At 35.3% G+C, this 24,067-nt stretch overlaps 3 protein-coding genes and 1 long non-coding RNA gene across 4 annotated transcripts; 2 read left to right on the forward strand and 2 right to left on the reverse strand.

Moving 5' to 3' along the window:
• Positions 1–3,026: 3,026 nt before the first annotated feature.
• On the forward strand, positions 3,027–4,353 carry LOC112492505 (small ribosomal subunit protein cS23). Its single transcript, XM_048463489.2, has 2 exons — positions 3,027–3,470; positions 3,818–4,353. Exons 1-2 carry the CDS (start codon positions 3,171–3,173, stop codon positions 4,010–4,012), a joined length of 495 nt encoding a protein of 164 aa, XP_048319446.2. The 5' UTR covers positions 3,027–3,170; the 3' UTR covers positions 4,013–4,353.
• A 1,303-nt stretch (positions 4,354–5,656) lies between these two features.
• Positions 5,657–6,570, forward strand: LOC132805383 (uncharacterized). Its single transcript, XM_060820163.1, has 3 exons — positions 5,657–5,789; positions 5,891–6,147; positions 6,250–6,570. Exons 1-3 carry the CDS (start codon positions 5,727–5,729, stop codon positions 6,386–6,388), a joined length of 459 nt encoding a protein of 152 aa, XP_060676146.1. The 5' UTR covers positions 5,657–5,726; the 3' UTR covers positions 6,389–6,570.
• Positions 6,571–9,382: 2,812 nt separating this feature from the next.
• On the reverse strand, positions 9,383–10,452 carry LOC132799539 (uncharacterized). The gene is made up of 2 exons (XR_009634251.1): positions 10,331–10,452; positions 9,383–9,794 (listed from the first exon to the last, which is right to left on the reverse strand). It is a non-coding gene; the product is annotated as an uncharacterized LOC132799539 (long non-coding RNA).
• A 1,646-nt stretch (positions 10,453–12,098) lies between these two features.
• On the reverse strand, positions 12,099–13,214 carry LOC107411236 (probable carboxylesterase 12). Its single transcript, XM_060811588.1, has one exon. The coding sequence runs from the start codon at positions 13,166–13,168 to the stop codon at positions 12,206–12,208; it is 963 nt and encodes a 320-aa protein (XP_060667571.1). The 5' UTR covers positions 13,169–13,214; the 3' UTR covers positions 12,099–12,205.
• Between the last annotated feature and the right edge of the window lie 10,853 nt (positions 13,215–24,067).

The following is a 24,067-nucleotide window of genomic DNA, read 5'->3' on the forward strand; positions in this document are numbered from 1 at the left end:
TTGCTAATAAGAGCTTCCATATCCATCTCCTTTCTCTTGTGCTTCAGATAATTCTTGAAGTCACTCCAACTCGGAGGTAGTTTCTCAATCATGCAGGCCACTTGCAATGCTTCATTCATTATCATCCCTTCAGCAAGCATTTCCTAAATCAGCACTTGCAACTCATGTACTTGATTCATTATTGGCTTTGCATCCACCATCATGTAATCCAAGAATCGGCCTGTAATAAACTTTCCTGAACCTGCATTCTTGGTCTTGTACTTTCGGTCCAGTGTTTTCCACAGCTCCTTTGCTGATTTCCTGCCACAGTATACACCATACAGGGCATCAGACAGGCCATTCAGGACATAATTCCGACATAAGTAATCAGAATTATTCCACGTATCCACCGTCATGAGAGTCTCCTTATCACTCTCTTCATTACTAGGTGGCGCATCTTCAGTCAAGTACCGCGCAAGTCCCAGGGTGGTCAAATAAAATAGCATCTTCTGCTGCCATCTTTTGAAGTTTGCTCCATTAAACTTCTCAGGTTTCTCTACATGACTAGCAAACGGAGGCATCTGAATTCCAGAAGTCTGAATGGGCACAGTCTTGTTGTCTCCACTTGCCATTTCTGTAATATCACAAAACAGAAATCAATTAGTTGTTATTTTCTATATTAACAAACTAATTATATGCAATTTCCATAAGGAAATCACACAAAAAATGATTTTTAGGGTTTCTGAATACACCACAAAAAATTACTGTATACACCATAAAAACACTATTCATAGTCACTATTCATCGATACTGTTCATGCCACGTGTCACCATTCTGATGTGGCATGGCCACAGGGCTGACGTGGAACACTGCCACATCATCATGCCGCTGACGTGGCATCCGCCACATAATCACAGTGCTGACGTGGCACAACGCCACGTCATCAGACCGCTGACGTGGTGCCCCGCCAGTGATAATCCTGGTGATGTGTCACCGCCACGTCATAACCATGCTGACGTGGCACCAGGCCATGTCATCACATTGATGACATGGATATGCCACGTGGCGATCCTGTTGGCACTATTTATGACACGTGTCGCTATTAGAGAGAGACACGTGTCACCTGTATCAGGTCGACACGTGAACTGTCCAGAGCATGAAACGTGGCCGTCCGAGAATGAGACACGTGTCATCTGTGTCAGGTTGACACGTGTTCCACCCGTTGGGCGACATGTGGCTCATTGTTTTGGCGACACGTGGTAAGCCCATTTGCCATTGGACCCTTTCTCTTGGGCCTTGATCTCCATCGGGCCTGGGTCCTGGGTTGAATAGTAGCCTGTTCTAACATGGTTTGGGCTTTAGAACTGGGCCTGACCCAATAACATTAGAAAAGCCACATCATCATGCCGCTGACGTGGCATCCGCCACATAATCACAGTGCTGACGTGGCACAACGCCACGTCATCAGACCGCTGACGTGGTGCCCCGCCAGTGATAATCCTGGTGATGTGTCACCGCCACGTCATAACCATGCTGACGTGGCACCAGGCCATGTCATCACATTGATGACATGGATATGCCACGTGGCGATCCTGTTGGCACTATTTATGACACGTGTCGCTATTAGAGAGAGACACGTGTCACCTGTATCAGGTCGACACGTGAACTGTCCAGAGCATGAAACGTGGCCGTCCGAGAATGAGACACGTGTCATCTGTGTCAGGTTGACACGTGTTCCACCCGTTGGGCGACATGTGGCTCATTGTTTTGGCGACACGTGGTAAGCCCATTTGCCATTGGACCCTTTCTCTTGGGCCTTGATCTCCATCGGGCCTGGGTCCTGGGTTGAATAGTAGCCTGTTCTAACATGGTTTGGGCTTTAGAACTGGGCCTGACCCAATAACATTAGAAAAACCAGCCCAGCCTTTCAGATACAGCCCAAACCCTATTACTTTTCTTCTTCAACCTTCAACCGGGTCATTTTGACCCGGTTTCTCTGATAAATGGGTCATACGACCCAGCAACAATTTTCTTTCTCTTTTCCACTCTCCTAGTGGCCAAAAAATTACCAAAAATACACCAAAATGTTTAAAACTTTATGGGCAATTCAATTTTGTAAAGATTTTTGATCAAAAACAAAAAATTAATAATTACCCATAAATTTTTATACCCACGGGTTTAATAATTTTTTTTTTCCTTCTCTTGTTTCAACGGTGAAACACACATGGAAATATTTAATCAATATATATATATATATATATAAGCATAAAAATGCAATATATACACAGTAAACAATAACATAATAAACAACTTAAATTTCCACATTATATTTACATATATAAAAATTAATAAAACGTGTTAAGATTGTTGAGAAAATATCATACATGAATATATGTAAATACATGTGGACAATTTAATACAAAATAAATAAAAATAAATACAAAATAAATAAAGCATTTTAGAACCTGTAGGTATTTGAAATTGATCTACTTTTTAGAAAGGTTGACCGAGGCCTGTGTGATACCACAGTGTCCTTAAGACGTTTTACGCCCACCCGGTGCAGGAGTTTTGTAGCGAATGTCTCCCAGGATACAGCGGCTGCAAAAGCTTTCAGATTCAGCACCTCTGAAGCTTTTCTCTTCGAACTCTCTGTGTACCTTCACTTTAACACTTTTTTTTTTCCCTGTATTTCCTTCCAAAAATTAAAATTGAAAAGAACGTTTTTTTTTTTTTTTTCCGTGTATCCTTCAAAGTCTCATAAGGAGTTATTCTCCTGTAAAACTCTCTCCCACTATTATCAAAATATTATTTGATTTAAAATTATTATAACAAAATTCAACAACCAAAAACCCAAATCATTCACACTTGTGGGCCTAGGCCTAACTCTAACACAAGGTATCATCCATGAGTTGAAATTAATTCTTGGGTTTTTTCGAAAAATAACCACTTTACAACTTCATTTTAGAAAAATAGCAAAAAAATTTTTTTTTTTAAAAAATAACCACCTTTTAGTACATCAGGACCAAAATACCCTTTGTACTTGTTTTTCCCAATTGCCGAATCTTCCTTATCCACAGCCGTCCCTCAGTTAGGGAAACAAAACTGAGAACATAAAAGAAAGCTCTCTTTCTCTGTGTGTGTGTTCTGTGTCTGTGTCCGTGTGTGCATGTTAGATAAGGTGAGGTTGGAGGATGACATCGATGGCAATTCATCAGTTTCAAGCTGCAAACTGGAATGCGTCTTTCAAGCCTTCAACATCGCTTCCCCAAGCTCACTTTCAAAATCTCAAGCCTATCATTCACTCCTCCTCTTCGGTATTTGTGAAGCCAAGGACATCTTCCATTTTCACTGCTCGCTCAGGCTCTGAGTTCAAACTCCGCCACCCCTCCAGAAAGTTCCAACTCTCTGTTTCAGCCGCCGCCGAATCTGTAGTGGCTGAAGAGTCCCCCGTCGATGATGTTACCTCCGAAACCCCTTCAGAAAATAAAGAGGTTCAACTTTCTCTCTCTCCCCTCTCTTTCATTTTAGTTGGTTTTTTCTTTATTTGAGCTGAAAATGGAATAATCCAAGGAATTGGGTTTGTCAATATAGATATGCTGAATTTTCTCAACTTCGCATTTTAGCAGATTGGCTTATTGCCTGGAAAAGTATGGAAATTTAGTTTGATTTCTTGGGAATTAACTTGCTGTTTGAAGCATACTGAATAGATATATTTATACAATTAGATATATCTAATTAATGCTTTGATTTCCCACAATTTCTCAGTGACCAAAAAAATAATCAGTGATAAAGGCGATTCCTTTTCCTTAAATTTTTTTTTTTTGGTTGATATTTGTAGAAGCTTGGAGTGGTTGTGAAGCCATTAAAGAAACCAAGGCTTGTATTGAAATTCATTTGGATGGAGAAGAATATCGGCATTGGGCTTGACCAACTGATACCTGGTCATGGCACAATCCCTCTAAGTCCCTACTACTTCTGGCCCAGGAAAGATGCTTGGGAGGAGCTCAAGGTGCTCCTTGAAAGCAAGCCCTGAATATCTCAAAAGGAGATGATTATTCTTCTCAATCAGGCTACTGACATCATCAACTTGTGGTAGCAAAGTGGGGGCAATTTGACATAAGCAGCCATGTAGAAAATTTTGATTTTTCCTCGCTTTTTCATTGAGCTAGTATTTCAATTGTGTTCTATTTTGTATGAAACATGTATTTTTTTTTTTGGTATACTTGTTTGATTATGTAGATTGCATATGTCAAGAGCTTGTTTACATAGAAAATTGCTTGTTTCTTGTTGATGCAATTTAACATTTTGGAGTTGGTTTAAACTGGTATGCCACTTAATCAACGATTCAAATTCCCTTTTGGGTTTGTAGTTGCATCATTATGTATAGTATACTCTGGTATTCATCCATTAGATTCTTATGAAAGTCAAACCATGAGTGTTAGACCATGTTATGTTGCAAACTGTATTTAAAAACTGCACTGTCTTATCTTGATGTGGTCATGCCTGAGTCTCTCCTCTCTCTCTCGGCTTTCATTTTCTTTTCAAATGATATATATATAGATATTATATATATATATATATATATATATATATATATTAATTTCTTCACCTTCTGGCTTTTAGCCTAAATTGTCATTTGAATGCATTGTTTTGAAACCCAATTTCTTTTTAGTGCTTGATCATTCAGAGCTGTTGTCCATGATCAAGCTCGGGTTTCGGTGATATATGGAGACCAGATAGCGATAGTTCGACAAAAGTGAACCTTATATAGATGGTGCCAAGAATAAATCTAATACGATAGAATTTTCTGTCGTTATTTCGAATACTAAATCTAAATACTGAAGTTTGTGTGTCAAAAATTTATGTGTAAAGAAATAAAGAAATCAAAACCATAATCCTTGAAACTATAGTAAATTTTAGGAAGAAAAGCTTTTCATATGTTAGGAAGAAAAGCTTTTCATTCTCTAACATAGACTCATGTACTCCTCACTGATACCATCTTCCCGTCTTTCCAGTGAAGGTTTTCCTTTAATTGGAATCAGCTTGAGATTTTTGTGAGATCCACCTTGGAGATTGGTATGGAAGCTTAATAATATCCTCATCCGAGAGACCATCAACATTTCCTTTAAACACCATTTTACTATTGCTCGACGGCTCATTGTGGGAAACTATTTTTCTCTCTCTGGATATGTTGGTGGGATTGTTTAAACCCAAACTTAAAGCATATAGTTTCTTATCTATCTCTTGTTTTATTTTGTTCTCTGCCACCTTTTGGAGATGCATTTTGTAGTTGTTATTTATCATGTCTTCACCTTCTGAGCTGCTGAGATTGTCGATAGGATCAAGATGGATCTTATCAAAAGCGAGTTTACTATCCTAGTGATCTGTCTCCATAGAAGCTTCAAAAGTGTCCATTTGAATTTGAGCTTTTCCAGAATTATCAAATTCTGATATGGTTCCTCCTTGATGATCAGAACCATTTTGATCATCTTGGTCCTGGGAATTGGATGTTGAGAGCTCGACAGCAGCTCTTGCAGCTGCTGCTGCATGTGCTGCTGATATGAACGCCTCTTGAGCTGCAGCTGCTACATCTTGGTACTTTTTCTTTCCTTTCATTGATTCAGAGAATTTGTCCTGCTGCTTTATGTTCTCGGGCAAATTAGAGGTTTCATTATCGAGCTCAGGTTCATTGAAATTAGAAGATGTAACAGGCGTTTGGTCCATCTAAGTTCCAATTCTCATACGCAATGCAAGAATATGTGCTGGGGATTCGAATGAAGGAGTCCAAGCCATGGAAATACTTAAATCATGTAAAATATACATGTCCAAATTGTGTAATGTTAACTATTCATTTATTCATGTGCCTTCCTTTATTTATTGTGCTAACTGAAATTCTGTAATGTATTGACAGTTGTTGATTCCACTAAACAAGCGCAACATACATTGGGTGGTAGGGCACGTGGACTTGAAAGAGCGTCGTATGACTGTATATGATTCGGATAAGGCTGGTAACCGATACAAGGGACAAATTTATTTCCAGAAATTATGCATAATGTTACCATATTTACTGCGGTCTGCATCCTTTTATGAGCAGCGGCCGGATCTTGTAGACTCCGTTGACGAGTTTACATGTGAATTGACGCAAAATACCCCTCAGCAAAGTAACGGGTAAAACCTCTTAATACTTACATGCTTGTTGAATAAATATTAACTATTGAATATGGTTCTAATAATACTAATATATGTTATAATAATTGTTTGTTTTTGTAGTGGTGACTGTGGCATATTTACACTCAAGACCATCGAATTTGTACATGCTAGATTACCATTGACATTCACAAAAGATGACATGGAGTTCTTTAGGAAGAAGTATGCATATGAGGCTTACAACAAAGAACTTAGCATATGAGCTGCGTGGTGATGCATTTTTCTTTCCTTTTGTCATGTTTATAGATGCATATTATTTATTATATTTGACTTTTAATTGTAAATATAATGGTGGCTTATAATGTTCATTTAACAAAGATAACAATGTGGTATTGATGTAAGGATAAGTAATTGACCTTATAGGAAATGTGCCATGTTTATTTATTAGAATTCCATTATGCACAAACGCCTTAAGAGCTCAATTGCAAATTTTAAAAAATTTTCCGCTTGTCGGAAATATTTCCTATAGGCGAAAAATTTTTCCTACTGGAGGAAAAATGGAGGAAAAACGTTCCTCCAGTCGGAAATCCCATATGAAGAAAAATTGAAGCCTCTTGATAAAATTTCCGCCAGGTGGAAAAATTTTCCTCCAAGCGAAAATAGTTTTCCTCCTGTTGGAAAACATTTCCTCCAAGCGGAAATCGTTGAATAATTTTTACTCCTATTAGAAACTAATTTCCTCCACTTGGAAAATCAATTTCTAATAGATTATATAAGTTAATAGTAGGGTAAAAAAAATTGAGAGTGGAGACAAATATTATATAAGATGAAGATGGAATTAACAAAAAATGTAGTGACATTTAAAATCAATAACCATTTTAAATAAAAAAAAATTGATATATGTTTGTTTTTATTTTCAAAATCATTTGGACATTTCATAAAATGATATGTAAACTAAAGATTGAAAATCAATTCCAGAAAGCCTCTTTTCATTTAGGATTAAATTCAAAAAAAAAAAAAAGATTGCTAATAAATCTTCCACTGTGGAATAGAAAATATTATATCCAATATATGAAATAATTATCAAAACATATTAAACCATAACACTAAATTAAAACTTTCTAACTCGAAGCATAAGACAATGGATTCGTACATCTCTAGCTATAATGTCCAACACCACCGCATCGGCTACATCTACGTCCAATAACATCTTCACCTTTGGATGGTATGCGTTGCATCCTCGGTCTACCGGCTCGCCTACGTGTCCATCTTGGTGGAAGAACAATGCGACTTGCCACGTCATCCGGGACATGCCACTGTTTTTCATCTAACAAAGGATAAATGGACTCAGCATAAGCTGCACGATATGCATCCGCGGTGTAGTAATGAGAACACATGCCATAAGGAGCAATTTTTCGGTCTCTGCAAGCGGCAATACAATGATCACAAGGATATTGATCAAGATCGAAGACTTTGCATGAGCATGTTTTTGATTGGAGATTAACTGTACCCCTCAAACTCCCACCTTCCACAAGAAATTCATGCATATTAATGGCTTTCACACGTAGTCCGATGGACTCTAAATTTCGTAGTTTGAGTTGCTCTTCCATATGGTCAGTCACAGGCTTTGTCAATTTTGCACCTGCAGTACGTCGCTCATAAAACCACCTTTGCAGTAAATCCCGTATGTGCTCTATTAATGCTACTATTGGCATCTCTCTAGCATCTAGCAGAATGCCATTCAAGCTTTCTGCAATATTGATGGTCATGATAGTGTACCTTCTACATGGACAAAGAGAACGTGCCCACCTTGTAGGGTCACATGATCGAATGTACTGGGCAGCCCTACTGTTTTTTGCCTCAATTTGCCCCATATAAAACTCAAAATCTTCAACCAAATATGCACTAGCTGCGAGCATGAAACATTGTAGTATTGATTCATCTTTCGCATGTCCATTTGCTTTAATATTTCTGCTTATATGGTACGTGCACAACGCATGGTATGCATTGGGAAAAACTTTGCGTAATGCCCTTTCAATAGCGGGGTGTCTATCACTCACAAACACCAAATCTGGAATATCTCCGATGGCATCCTTCAGGTTTTGGAAAAACCATGTATATGCTTGCTCGTTCTCTCCATCTCCAATGCCGAAAGCCAAAGGATATATTTGCTTATTGCCATCCATGCCCGATGCAATATACATGTACCCTTTGTATTTCCCTTTCAATGTAGTTGCATCAACAGCCAATACGGGTCTTATGTGGGATTTAAATCCCCTAATGCTTGCTCCAATCGCCATAAAGAAATATACAAAATTGTTATTATCGTCTGTTTTGATACGTGTAACAGTCCCAGGGTTGTTCGATACTAACTCATAACAGTAGGTAGGTAACTTAGCAAAATTCTCCTCTGGAGATCCCCTAACACTGTTAAGTGCATACTCTTTACCTCTCCATGCTTTGTAGTAGCTTATATTCACCCCATATTTCTGCAAAAAATCATGTTGAATTTCTTTGGGTTTGTAAACACGTGCAATACCTTCATATTTAGATTTGATACATCGCCCGATAACCCGGCTACTGGCTTGCTTGTGTTCTCGATGCACGATATCTAACGAGTAACTGTGTACATTATCAAAAATTCTCACAACAAATATTTCTCCATTTTTAAATGTGGTTGCACGTAGTCGCCATTTACAAGTATTTTCCAAGCATACAACCTCATACCGTTGTGTAGTTGACCGTGTCACCTTGAACTCCTTATTTTCTCGCATGCAATAGATACTCAGTTTATTCTGTAGGTCACGTTTGTTGCGAAATAATTGTCCAACTACTATGCTCTCACAGCCAGTGAACTTTGACGAAAATATGGCCATAGAACCACTTCTGTTGCTCGATGATATGTGGTCACTTGTAGCACGATGAACCCTAACATCATCAACTCCTTCATTGTTCATTTCAGGATGCATATCATTATCATTGTCCGGCAACTCATGATCAAAATCTACATCATTATGACCAACATCATCCCTTGCTGCATTGTAATTCTCATCATGATCAATATGATGCAACTGCTCATACTCCTCGTCGTTAGGAAACCGTTCAGCATAGTCACCTCCAACATCAACTCCTTCGTGAATGTTAAATGATGTCCAGGCCCCACGAACATCAACTTGATCTCTAAACTGAGTTTCTTGAACCATAATGGTTCAGTACCGGAAGCTTGTGGTAGACGACCGCCAATTGGAGGACAAGAAAAAGAATGAAGATTACTCCCACTATCCGAAGCAAATGCTGTTTGATGAACATTTCTACATACATGTTCAACTTTTGAAATCACCTCAACATACAATGGAGGCCGCATCATTGTCATCCCTCCATTCCTCACTTCTTGAAGAAAGCATTTCACATCCCTATCACATCGTATTTCTGTAGGATCCAACTTTTCTGCACATCATCCATATATCCATTTTAGCTTTAGCAAATATTCATATCGATCTATCTCAATAAAATTGAAAATCTCATCCTCTAACTCTGATTTTGTGCATCTCTTGCCAACGAAAACCATTACATTTTTACCATTTCGATATTCCCAATCACCACTATCATTTTGTACCAATGTTCCATTGTATAAAACCGCAATTACAATGTCATCATCTTCCATTTTACTACAAAATTAAATGAATAACGTTAAACTAAATCAATAAATGTATAAAATTTTGAATAATATTAAACAAACATATTAACTGTATTAAAAAAGTTGATTCTGTTTTTTTTTTCGGGCCAAATATAGCTTTTTCCTACTGGCAGAAAATTGGCGGAAAACTGGCTGAAAAATGGCGGAAAACTGGCGGAAAAATGGCCGAAAACTGGCTAAAATTTGGCGGAAATTTGCGAAAACTGACAAACTGGAGGAAATTGGCGGAAATTCATCTTTTTCGCCAAATTTCCTCCGTTTTTACTGTTTTTCGCAATTTTTCAGTTTTATACAAAATTTCTCCCATTTTCAAACCATATGCCACCTAAGTATCTTTAAAATCACATATAACATCTCATAAATCAATTTCTTGCATACCCATATCAAATAAAAAGCTTAAAAAACTCTAAACTAATAAAACTTACAAGAAAAAAGAGAAAGAGAAAAAACAAAAAAAACACATATTTCCTTACTTTCATCTAATAAGAAAAAATATAAAATTTTTACCTGATTTTAGTTTGAGATATGAGAAAATACAAAAAAATGAGAGTGAGAGGCGATGAGATGCAAAGAGTTTAGAGAAACCCCACGAATAGTTTTGTAGAAACCCCACCCCCACGAACGGCTGTGTAGAGGAAGAAAGGAAAGGGTGTAAAAAAAACCTTTTGCGTAATTTTCAATTTTATAAAGGATATTTTTGTTCCAAGGTGGCTAGTTTTTTTTTAAAAAAAAAATTTTGCTATTTTTCTAAAATGGGGTTGTAAGGTGGCTATTTATGGGAAAAACCCTTAATTCTTAATCATGGGTAAAATTGGGTTTTAAAAAAAGAGAAGCTCTATAGCCAGTGCCAGTGGAAGAGAATATTGTTTCTGTGTCAACGATGCTATAAAGGAGACCGGCAGGCATATATGTTATTTTATTTTCCTATCACTGCTGTTGTACGGTGTGTGAGCACTGCGCTATCCTAACAGAGCCGTTTGGTACAAATGTAAAAACTACCATTAAAAATATTTATTTCTGACAAAAAAAGAAGAAAGTGCCACAAATATTTGTGGTAAAAAGAAATATTTTACTTTCTATAATGGAATTATAGTGATGAACTATTTACTAATATAAATTTTTTTTAGTAAGTATCATTTTAATTATGAAAATTTATTTCCAGCTAGTTTGTCATTGTAGTTATATTACAGAAAATGTTTAGCTGCGAATTTACAGAAAAATTTTTTGTTACAAACATTTTTATTTACAATATTTACACTTGTAGCTAAGAAATGTCAATAGATTAAACTTTTTGTAGTGAATCCTCGTATCCTCAATTATCATAAAAAAGAAGGTTAAGCTGTTACTAAAAACTTGTTATCTGTTTCAAATATATTATTTATTTATTCAATCAGAGAAGAGAATAATTAATTTGGAATTCTATTATTATTTTCGCTAACCAATCAAATTCGCCGAAGAAAATCTGGATTGTTGAAATTAAAAGTTGATATTCAAGTTATATGACCATTACAGAATGATGTTGCCTTTGTTTCCTCTTAATCAAATATTTCTTTCTATCTAAATATTAAAAAAAAAAAAGAAATGTTATATGAACGTTACTTGTAGGAGAATGCCAATATATTCATAATTATATCAGATATATGATGTATAATGCCAATATATTCATAATTATATTAGATATATGATGTATAGAAAAAAAAACTTAAGTAAAAACTATGATTAATGCTAACAAATAATTATCTCTCCTTCGTTCCAAGATAAAACCACATAATCATTAACAGTCGAATTCCACAAAGACCATTCTTGATGTGTTGGACATGCTATCAACCAACATCAATCCATACAAAAGAGACTTCATATTTTTGACTTTTGTGGAATTCGTGGATTATTTATTGGCTGGTGTACATATCATTAACGTTATTAATAAAATGGATTTAATATTAAAATGAAAATCTGACGTATTAGTACATAATATTTATATTATAAAATTTAACTTCATTTTAGATATGATCTCATGCCAATTAATTAATGTGTCCGTCCCTTCATTTGTGGTTTAGTACTAAACCGTTTTAGATGTGCCACGAATATTATTATTCCTAATTACGTTATTTTCCAAGGTCTAAAAATTACAATATATGAAAGCAATATTGCATCCCTTTCCACAGAATCATATTTTAATTTTGCATTGATTCGTTATTTCCTACCTTTATGATATTGACTAATAAAAACTTCATTAATATAACAAAAAGGAAAGACAATTACAATAAAGGGGCAATTGACCAATTCAGCGAACAAACTGATAAAAGCAAAATACAATGCGCCACAAACTTTTATTTTCTCCGATCACTGATTGAGAAAATTGATATATAACGATGCCAAATATCAGATATTTTTCTGCTGGAAGAAAATGAAGGAAACGATTTTGTTGAGCATGGCTATGGCATTTTCACAATTATGGTTGAACAAATGGAAGACATGGTCTTCCCCTTTGGCTTCCATCAACTCCACAGTCCCTCCCCAACCACTTTTCTCCACCAACTCCACGTAATGCCTTCCTCTCTCCTTGAAAATATCTTTCTCGGCAATGCAAACAAGCACTCTCTCACACCCCAGTCTACCCAAATTCGGATCCTTCTCCGGGTTTATAAACGGGTCGTCCGACCCGCCCGTTGATGATGGGCATGCCAGCAGCCAGAAATTATCTATCATCGCCTTCACTTCAGGACCATGCGCTTCTTCACCTACAAGTTCCTTGCCCCAGAAATACGGATGCACTAAAATGATCCCTCTGAGCTTAATACCGATCTTTTCCTCCGATAATCCTACACGAATCGCCATGTTGTTCGCGATGTTTGCTCCGGCGCTATCACCGGAGAAGAAGACATTTTCTAAGTCTGCATGGGAATTCAGCCATTCAGAGGAGCCTTGTCCTTGGACATGAGAGCTTACCCACTTAAGGGCTTCCCACGAGTAGTCGTAAGCGACCGGAACAGGGTGCTCGGGAGCTCTTCGGTAATCTACGGAGACCGCCACGATATTTGCTTGGCCGACTAAGGGGTTTAAGTAATTGTGGTAGGTCGGAGAGGCGGCGGTTTCGATGCAGAAACCGCCTCCGTGGAAGTAAACGAGAAGAGGAAGCTTTTTGGGTGCATTAATGGCGGTTTTGGGGATGTAGAGCCTAACAGATAAGCCTGTTTCGGCGGAAATGACGACGTCTTTGGATTCGACGCCGGTTTTGGGATCGAGTGATGGAGGGACGACGTCGGTGCCTTTGAGTCGCTCTACTCGGCCATCTTTGTATAGTCTGAGGAAAGGAGAGAGATCATGGGCTATTTCGTTAGTCATGGTCGTAGAGAATAAATAAAAAGCAAAGCTGTATTAGAATGGAAGATTTTGATTTAGAGTGAAGCGTACTGCAGAGAAAATGAAGATGGAGGACGGCATTCTTTTATAATGGAGAACTTGGGGAATCTTTTTTGTTGGACTCTCATTTATTATATTCCCATTTATTTTGTTTGGTATTCCCTTCAAACATTTATTTTATGAAGGAAATTTTTTTTTTTTTATCTTTTCTTTTTTCTTTGATAATTAAAGTAAAATTTTTATCATTAAACATAAATGGATAATTTTTTTAGTAGGAAAAATGTTTACCAGCTGGTAGTACTAGATAAGTGTTATAATTAATAAATACTATGTGTAGCTAATAAGATAAATTTTTTTCTTTAATTTTTAACACTGTTTTTGGGTTTAATTTATAATTTATTTTTATTTTGAACTCCCTAGATATGTCTCCAAAAAAAAAAAAAAAAAATCCCTATACATGCCCTTTTTTTTTTTTTTTTTTTTAACCAAAGATAAGTTTTTTATTTTATTGTTGTCATACAAATGCAATAAAAAATAATAATTGGCGGTTGTTCATCTTTATTTTGTATTCAAATTACATATAAAATTTCAAAAAAAATTACCTATTAAAAAAGGATAACGTTGCAACAAAAATATAAGATGTAAATCAGCTAGTGTTTACTTAAAATTTGAAAATATGAAGCCGTTAATTAGGTGTACATGCAAAAACTCATAAAATGTTTTATAAAAATAAAAACCCATAAATAGACGGAGTATACTAGATATTCTTTTTTTGATGGAATATAGATTCCAAAAATAAATTTTAGAATATATCCAAAAGTAAAAAGATATATTACGAGATCAAAATTTGCATTTTAAGTAATTAGTTAGATATCTCTATACTCAGTTTTCTTTCCTATTCTTTATTTTTTTGGCCTTTTTGGCTCTTTCGCAAGAAAAACTTACATTTAATAACGTTCAGGCCGACCCATTAGGCTGTCCATTGAGTCAGCTTGAAGTCCAGCCTAATTAGCTAGCCAGATATAATTCTTATAATTTCTTTGATATTTTTATTTAATATATTATAAAAATTTATTATGCGTTAAACAGTATTTATTTATTATTTGTCATAAAATAAAATAAGTTATTAAAAGTAACTCTACATTTGCTAATTTATTAACTAAATATTTGGTATCCAATGACTTTACATTGTTTATTGGATCTACTTTTAATAATTTTAAAACATTTATTTATATATCAATCATTAATAAAATAGCTGTAATATTTGGTATAAAAAATTTAATTAATAAATTTGGTACTTGTAGTATTCTCGATTTATTAAAAAATTATTTTTATTTTATTATTATAAAGATAGTTTAAGCAAAATAAAAATATTTTTGAATCAGATTTTAAAACCATAAGAAAAATAAAAATTAAATTTTAGGTTCCAATTTTGGGCCTAGGCTTTAAATCCGAGGTTTGAACCCGATACCCAAGCTCCAAGCTCAACCCGATACCCATAAGATCGGATAGTAAGCTTTAGATTTGGCACAGGGTTTTTTCGATAACTAGCCACTTTACAATTGCATTTTAGAAAAATAGCAAATTTTTTTATTTTTTTAAAAACTAACCAATATTTTACCCGTTTGGACTAAAGTACCCTTATCTACAAAAGCTTTCCTTTCTTCTACACAGCTGTTCGTTCGTGGGGGTGGGGTTTATACAAAACTGTTCGTGGGGTTTCTCTAAACTCTTTGCATCTCATCGCCTCTCACTCTCATTTTTTTGTATTTTCTCAGATCTCAAACTAAAATTAGGTAAAAATTTTATCTTTTTTCTTATTAGATGAAAGTAAGGAAATATGTATTTTTTTTGTTTTTTCTCTTTCTATTTTTTCTTGTAAGTTTTATTAGTTTATGGTTTTTTAAGCTTTTTATTTGATATGGGTATGCAAGAAATTGATTTATGAGATGTTCTATGTGATTTTAAAGATACTTTAGGTGGCATATGGTTTGAAAATGGGAGAAATTTTGTGTAAAACTGAAAAATCGCGAAAACAGTAAAAACGGAGGAAATTTGGCGAAAAAGATGAATTTCCGACAATTTCCTCCAGTTTGTCAGTTTTCGCAAATTTCCGCCAATTTTCCGCCAATTTTCCGCCAGTTTTCCGCCAGTTTTCCGCCATTTTTCCGCCAGTTTTCCATCAGTTTTCCGCCAGTTTTCCGCCAATTTTCCGCCAGTAGGAAAAAGCTATATTTGGCTCGAAAAAAAAAACAGAATCAACTTTTTTAATACAATTAATATGTTTGTTTAATATTATTCAAAATTTTATATATTTATTGATTTAGTTTAACGTTATTCATTTAATTTTGTAGTCAAATGGAAGATGATGACATTGTAATTGCGGTTTTATACAATGGAACATTGGTACAAAATGATAGTGGTGATTGGGAATATCGAAATGGTAAAAATGTAATGGTTTCCGTCGGCAAGAGATGCACAAAATCAGAGTTAGAGGACTGTGGCATATTTACACTCAAGACCATCGAATTCTTACATGCTAGATTACCATTGACATTCACACAAGATAACATGGAGTTCTTTAGGAAGAAGTATGCATATGAGGTTTACAACAAAGAACTTAGCATATGAGCTGCGTGGTGATGCTTTTTTCTTTCCTTTTTTCATGTTTATAGATGCATATTATTTATTATATTTGACTTTTAATTGTAAATATAATGGTGGCTTATAATGTTCATTTAACAAAGATAACAATGTGGTATTGATGTAATGATAAGTAATTGACCTTATAGGAAATGTGCCATGTTTATTTATTAGAATTCCGTTATGCACAAACGCCTTAAGAGCTCAATTGCAAATTTTAAAAAATTTTCCGCTTGTCGGAAATATTTCCTATAGGCCGAAAAATTTTCCTACTGGAGGAAAAATGGAGGAAAAACGTTCCTCCAGTCGGAAATCCCATATGAAGAAAAATTGAAGCCTCTTGATAAATTTCCGCCAGGTGGAAAAATTTTCCTCCAAGCGGAAATAGTTTTCCTCCTGTTGGAAAACATTTCCTCCAAGCGGAAATTGTTGAATAATTTTTACTCCTATTAGAAACTAATTTCCTCCACTTGGAAAATCAATTTCTAATAGATTATATAAGTTAATAGTAGGATAAAAAAAATTGAGAGTGGAGACAAATATTATATAAGATGAAGATGGAATTAACAAAAAATGTAGTGACATTTAAAATCAATAACCATTTTAAATAAAAATAAAATTGATATATGTTTGTTTTTATTTTCAAAATCATTTGGACATTTCATAAAATGATATGTAAACTAAAGATTGAAAATCAATTCCAGAAAGCATCTTTTCATTTAGGATTAAATTCAAAAAAAAAAAAAAGAAATAATTATCAAAACATATTAAACCATAACACTAAATTAAAACTTTCTAATTCGAAGCATAAGACAATGGATTCGTACATCTCTGCCTATAATGTCCAACACCACCGCATCGGCTACATCTACGTCCAATAACATCTTCACCTTCGGATGATATGCGTTGCATCCTTGGTCTACCGGCTCGCCTACGTGTCCATCTTGGTGGAAGAACAATGCGACTTGCCACGTCATCCGGGACATGCCACTGTTTTTCATCTAACAAAGGATAAATGGACTCAGCATAAGCTGCACGATATGCATCCACGGTGTAGTAATGAGAACACATGCCATAAGGAGCAATTTTTCGGTCTCTGCAAGCGGAAATACAATGATCACAAGGATATTGATCAAGATCGAAGACTTTGCATGAGCATGTTTTTGATTGGAGATTAATTGTACCCCTCAAACTCCCACCTTCCACAAGAAATTCATGCATATTAATGGCTTTCACACGTAGTCCGATGGACTCCAAATTTCGTAGTTTGAGTTGCTCTTCCATATGGTCAGTCACAGGCTTTGTCAATTTTGCACCTGCAGTACGTCGCTCATAAAACCACCTTTGCAGTAAATCCCGTATGTGCTCTATTAATGCTACTATTGGCATCTCTCTAGCATCTAGCAGAATGCCATTCAAGCTTTCTGCAATATTGGTGGTCATGATAGTGTACCTTCTACATGGATAAAGAGAACGTGCCCACCTTGTAGGGTCACATGATCGAATGTACTGGGCAGCCCTAATGTTTTTTGCCTCAATTTGCCCCATATAAAACTCAAAATCTTCAACCAAATATGCACTAGCTGCGAGCATGAAACATTGTATTATTGATTCATCTTTCGCATGTCCATTTGCTTTAATATTTCTGCTTATATGGTACGTGCACAACGCATGGTATGCATTGGGAAAAACTTTGCGTAATGCCCTTTCAATAGCGGGGTGTCTATCACTCACAAACACCAAATCTGGAAAATCTCCGATGGCATCCTTCAGGTTTTGGAAAAACCATGTATATGCTTGCTCGTTCTCTCCATCTCCAATGCCGAAAGCCAAAGGATATATGATGTGATTCCGCCCGAGCCCGCTCTACCGATAACCCGCTGGGGTGCTGACTCGACACGGATGAAGACTAGGCCAAACACAAGAGCTCAAATTAAGAGATTTAAGGGCAACCTGGGAGTATTTATACAGAGGGTAATCAATCTCAACAGAGCTTGTCCATACTTGAAGATACAAAGCCTATTCGAAGCATTCAAGTGGTGGAAGCCGATACGGACCCGGGTGACGGTTTTGGTACATTTTTGGAGTCCTAGAAGCATGAAATGGTTCCAATGCTTTATGGGTTCAATACATATGCCTAAGAGGTCATGGAATCAAGTTAAAGCAGCCTCAAATGCAATCAAAAAGGGCTTGTATGGACAGCTTCAACAATTTGGCCGAATTTGCTGTATTGCTTGCTGGCTTTACTGTATTTTACTGTATTAGCCTTTTCTTATTTTTCCAAGCATGGGCAACGTGTGGGCCTTCATATTCAGTTTATTTGGCATCCTACAAAGCATCTAGAAGCTGATTTGGAGCTCAATTTGGTCAAAGATTGGTCAAAGTCAATTTAGTCAAAAAGCTAGTATTTTAGTTTCCTAATTTTATTCTACTTTTTGTTTTAGGAAACTACCATTATTTTTTAGTTTCTATTTATTTATTATCTGGACAAATAAGATTAGGAAAGTTATTATTTTATTATTTTCATTGTAAATTAATTAATTCCTAATTCAAAATAAAGGAATTAATTAATCCAAATTAGATTAGGAAAAGGAAAGTTTCGGCCAAGGTAGACTTCTTCATTGTGTGGCTGGTTTTTCCTAGGGTTTTTAGGGTTTATTTTGTTTCTTTCAAAGCCTATTTAAAGGCTTATTTTTCATTAATAATATAACTTTAAAAACTTTGATTTGATTAAAAAAAATACTTGTGAGATTAATTATCTCTTTGTTCTTTGAGAACACCTAAAACACCATTAGAGAATTGGTTGTTTTAGCTTGACTTATCAATAGGTTTTCCATCCCCTATTGTGGCGTCTACATTATACCAAGGTTTCTAACCACAGGTTGGTTAGAGGTTGAGGTCCATTCCATTAGAACTTGAACTTAATTAAAGATCCGGGCTAATATAATACGGGTTTAGGAGCAGGTCGTCCTAGGTTCGTATCAATATATTTGCTTATTGCCATCCATGCCCGATGCAATATACATGTACCCTTTGTATTTCCCTTTCAATGTAGTTGCATCAACAGCCAATACGGATCTTATGTGGGATTTAAATCCCCTAATGCTTGCTCCAATCGCCATAAAGAAATATACAAAATTGTTATTATCGTCTGTTTTGATACGTGTAATAGTCCCAGGGTTCTTCGACACTAACTCAAAACAGTAGGCAGGTAACTTAGCAAAATTCTCCTCTGGAGATCCCCTAACACTGTTAAGTGCATACTCTTTACCTCTCCATGCTTTGTTGTAGCTTATATTCACCCCATATTTCTACAAAAAATCATGTTGAATTTCTTTGGGTTTGTAAACACGTGCAATACCTTCATATTTAGATTTGATACATTGCCCGATAACCCGGCTACTGGCTTGCTTGTGTTCTCGATGCACGATATCTAACGAGTAACTGTGTACATTATCAAAAATTCTCACAACAAATATTTCTCCATTTTTAAATGTGGTTGCACGTAGTCGCCATTTACAAGTATTTTCCAAGCATACAACCTCATACCGTTGTGTAGTTGATCGTGTCACCTTGAACTCCTTATTTTCTCGCATGCAATAGATACTCAGTTTATTCTGTAGGTCACGTTTGTTGCGAAATAATTGTCCAACTACTATGCTCTCACAGCCAGTGAACTTTGACGAAAATATGGCCATAGAACCACTTCTGTTGCTCGATGATATGTGGTCACTTGTAGCACGATGAACCCTAACATCATCAACTCCTTCATTGTTTATTTCAGGATGCATATCATTATCATTATCCGGCAACTCATGATCAAAATCTGCATCATTATGACCAACATCATCCCCTGCTGCATTGTAATTCTCATCATGATCAATATGATGCAACTGCTCATACTCCTCGTCGTTAGGAAACCGTTCAGCATAGTCACCTCCAACATCAACTCCTTCGTGAATGTTAAATGATGTCCAGGCCCCCCCACGAACATCAACTTGATCTCTAAACTGAGTTTCTTGAACCATAATTTCCTGAGATGTAGCCTGAATTGGTTCAGTACCGGAAGCTTGTGGTAGACGACCGCCAATTGGAGGACAAGAAAAAGAATGAAGATTACTCCCACTATCCGAAGCAAATGCTGTTTGATGAACATTTCTACATACATGTTCAACTATTGAAATCACCTCAACATACAATGGAGGCCGCATCATTGTCATCCCTCCATTCCTCACTTCTTGAAGAAAGCATTTCACATCCCTATCACATCGTATTTCTGTAGGATCCAACTTTTCTGCACATCGTCCATATATCCATTTTAGCTTTAGCAAATATTCATTTCGATCTATCTCAATAGAATTGAAAATCTTATCCTCTAACTCTGATTTTGTACATCTCTTGCCGACGGAAACCATTACATTTTTACCATTTTGATATTCCCAATCACCACTATCATTTTGTACCAATGTTCCATTGTATAAAACCGCAATTACAATGTCATCATCTTCCATTTGACTACAAAATTAAATGAATAACGTTAAACTAAATCAATAAATATATAAAATTTTGAATAATATTAAACAAACATATTAACTGTATTAAAAAAGTTGATTCTGTTTTTTTTTTCGGGCCAAATATAGCTTTTTCCTACTGGCGGAAAAATGGCGGAAAACTGGCGGAAAATTGGCGGAAAATTGGCGGAAATTTGCGAAAACTGACAAACTGGAGGAAATTGGCGGAAATTCATCTTTTTCGCCAAATTTCCTCCGTTTTTACTGTTTTTCGCGATTTTTCAGTTTTACACAAAATTTCTCCCATTTTCAAACCATATGCCACCTAAAGTATCTTTAAAATTACATAGAACATCTCATAAATCAATTTCTTGCATACCCATATCAAATAAAAAGCTTAAAAAACCCTAAACTAATAAAACTTACAAGAAAAAATAGAAAGAGAAAAAACAAAAAAAATACATATTTCCTTACTTTCATCTAATAAGAAAAAAGATAAAATTTTTACCTGATTTTAGTTTGAGATCTGAGAAAATACAAAAAATTGAGAGTGAGAGGCGATGAGATGCAAAGAGTTTAGAGAAACCCCACGAACAGTTTTGTATAAACCTCACCCCCACGAACGAACGGCTGTGTAGAAGAAAGGAAAGTTTTTGTGTAATTTTCAATTTTATCAAGGGTATTTTTGTCCCAAGGTGGCTAGTTTTTTTTTTAAAAAAAATTTTGCTATTTTTCTAAAATGGAGTTGTAAGGTGGTTATTTATGGGAAAAACCCTTTGGCACATTAGTCTAACCCAATCTGGCCAGAATTCTCTCTCTAGGCCCAAAAGCTCGAACCCTTCTGAACTCAAATTTTTGGGTTTGGATCGGGCTCGAGAGCCCAAATTTACATCCCTATGAAAAAGGATATTGGCACTGCTGTATCGTAAATTATAGGGGAATTTGGCCCAATGCCCTTATTTTAAAGGGCTTAATGAAAAATACCCCTCTTTCTTTAAACTTTTTTTGTCTACCCACGTTTTTTTCAATATTCCAACTCTACCCTTACCCTTTAAATCACTTACAATTTCTTTCTTCCTCTTACCAGTATCCCACCTACAACATTTCGTATCTAATTTCCCTCCCCTCCCCCCCTCTCTCTCTCTCTCTCTCTCTCTTTCTCTCTCTATTTTTTATCTGTTTTTTTGTTATTTTATTTTATATTTCTTTTGCTCCATTCCATTTCCTTTTCCTTCTTCTCCACATGATTCTTTTCCCTCTCACTCTCTCTTTCTCTAGGATCCATTTCCCTCTTACGATATGACCTCTTAAATTCTTCCAGCAACTTCTTCCCTCTCCCGGCGACTTTTCTTTCTCATCTTCATGGCTTCAGTTATCTACAGAACTTATTAGTAGGGCAAACGATGGTCGGAACCTATGCCATGTCAACACAACCCCTTTTTGCAATCTTCCCTCAAACCTATCCTCACTCACGATACGTGTTCTTAGGGAAGATAACAAACCAACCACAGCAGGTAAGCATTGCCCTTTCTCCTTTCATCCCTTTTTGACTTTTTTCGATTTAGAAATTCTGGTCTGGTTTATACTTTGAATGCATGAATAAGGAGATAGTCTTATGTTTTAGAATTCCATCATTATCATTAAGCTGTTAAGTAGAACATGTTTTTTGCCAATGGTTATATGGAAATCTTTGGTGCAGCAGAGGTGAAGATTTTTCTTCTGGAAGTTTAGCATGTCATTCTTTACAATGACCCACTAACAAATTTTTTCATCAAATGTTAAAAAGTTAACCAAGTCTTTTTTTATTAGTTTTCATTATATTATCACTTTGGACCTGGACTTCCAATTAATTTATGCTGGCCCTTCGGACCTGGACTTCGTCAGTAGATATGTTTCATAACAGGGTCCTATAGATTTGGTGGCTAATTTTATTCTGTTCTAGTGTTTAATTGGCCAAATTTCATATTCATTATGTGCTCTTTTTTATATTTTCTTTTTAATGCTCATTCTTGATGTGATTTCTTGAACAAGCTATTGGTACTTCAAAGAGGCATAATGAATTAAAGAAATTGTTTTCCCTATAAAGTGGATACACTAGTCAAACAGAAGAAGAATTTGTGAAAGAACTAAAACCCTAAGCAGCCTTACAAGAAAATACATTTTTCATTACTGTTATTATGATAATAAGTGTTATTTATTAAATCTGATTTCCATGTTCTGTGAGGTTTTTGTGTTCCTCAAAAGGTGTCATTTACATATATTCTATACAGGGGAAAGATGGGCGCATCACTTCGCAGGTCTTCAAAAAGACAGGCAATACAATTAAAACCTCCATACCTTATGGTAAAAATTGTTTTCAAAATCTTTTTATTTTGCTTTTATCTTATGAATACACTTATTTATATGGTGAAAACTGACACTAACTTTTGTAACTTGTGCATGTATGTTTCATTCTAATATAAAGAGAAATATACATCTTATTTTGTACATGTACTTTATCTTATTTTCTGTTTCTCTTGGTTATTTATTAGCGTGCATTTCTTCCTCCATATTCGAAGTACAATTTTTTTGTAAGTTATGTCCTGTGTCCACTATCTTCTTAGTGTTTACTCATTGAAATTTATCTTTCAAGCATATCTTGATTTTGCAACCTTTTTTTGACATGTTTGGATATGGAGGACCTATTGCATCTATGCATTTAGGTAGGGCTGAGTTGCTTAATTTATGTCCTCATTCTGATAGAATATTTCTAAATATTTAGTTTTACCTTTTTGCATTTCTTTGCCCTATTCTAGGCATGCTCTTGTTTCTTCAAAGACAAAGACTGCTAAGTAGAATGCTTGATGCAATGTCTTGAAGTAACACATCAGAATACATTTTTCTAGTTGAGTTGTTGAAGAACTTTTTATTTTTCCTTTTTTACTTAATCATGCTTTTCTATTGTTTGATAATATTAATTTTAAAAGTCAAGATGTTCATCCTTTTTGTTGATTGATAATTTAAGTTTCTTCCAATGAGTTATGGGTGCATTGCACTTTATGTAATTAAAAATAACCTCAATACGTTGTCTTCTGAGGTTCCTACACGAGCTACTATAATTGGCTACTGCACAAAATATCATATGCATCATTGTGGTATATATTCATACAAATTCTTTGACATTAGCAGGAAGGTTGAGTGAAATCCTTTAATGAGTACATAGAAGAAGGAATTAAGCAGATAGCCTTGAAGAACTATATAAGAAAATTTATGTTGTTGTCTGTGCTGATCCCACGATGAAGAAATCTGATAAAGAACCACCCAAGGGCGCTATAAACGTTTATGGGACACTTCCCTATCACCTTTTTGATTAAAAATTCAAAACCCACCACTTATTGTGGAACATTTTCTCAAGACTTTACAATTTTTTATTCCTATTTCATTTTTTGGTTGCAAACCCCATTTTAGGTCATTTCCTTGTTTTTTTTATATTTTATTTTATTTTATTTTATTTGTGAGCAAAGACTAAAAGAACCATAATAATGGTAGTGAACATAGAAATGATAAAAATAAACAATAAGCATCCCACTTACTATTTCATTCTTGTTAAAACTATATGTTTTCTTAAAGCTTAAATTTTTGATGTTGATAATTATTTAATGTTAACTGGTCTTATGTTTGAATGTGCTTAACCTTTTATAATGTTGTCTAGCAAAGAAAATATTTAGTTTAAATCCTAAGCCAATAT

Source organism: Ziziphus jujuba, chromosome 9, assembly GCF_031755915.1.
Source record: "Ziziphus jujuba cultivar Dongzao chromosome 9, ASM3175591v1".
Lineage (NCBI taxonomy): Eukaryota > Viridiplantae > Streptophyta > Magnoliopsida > Rosales > Rhamnaceae > Ziziphus > Ziziphus jujuba.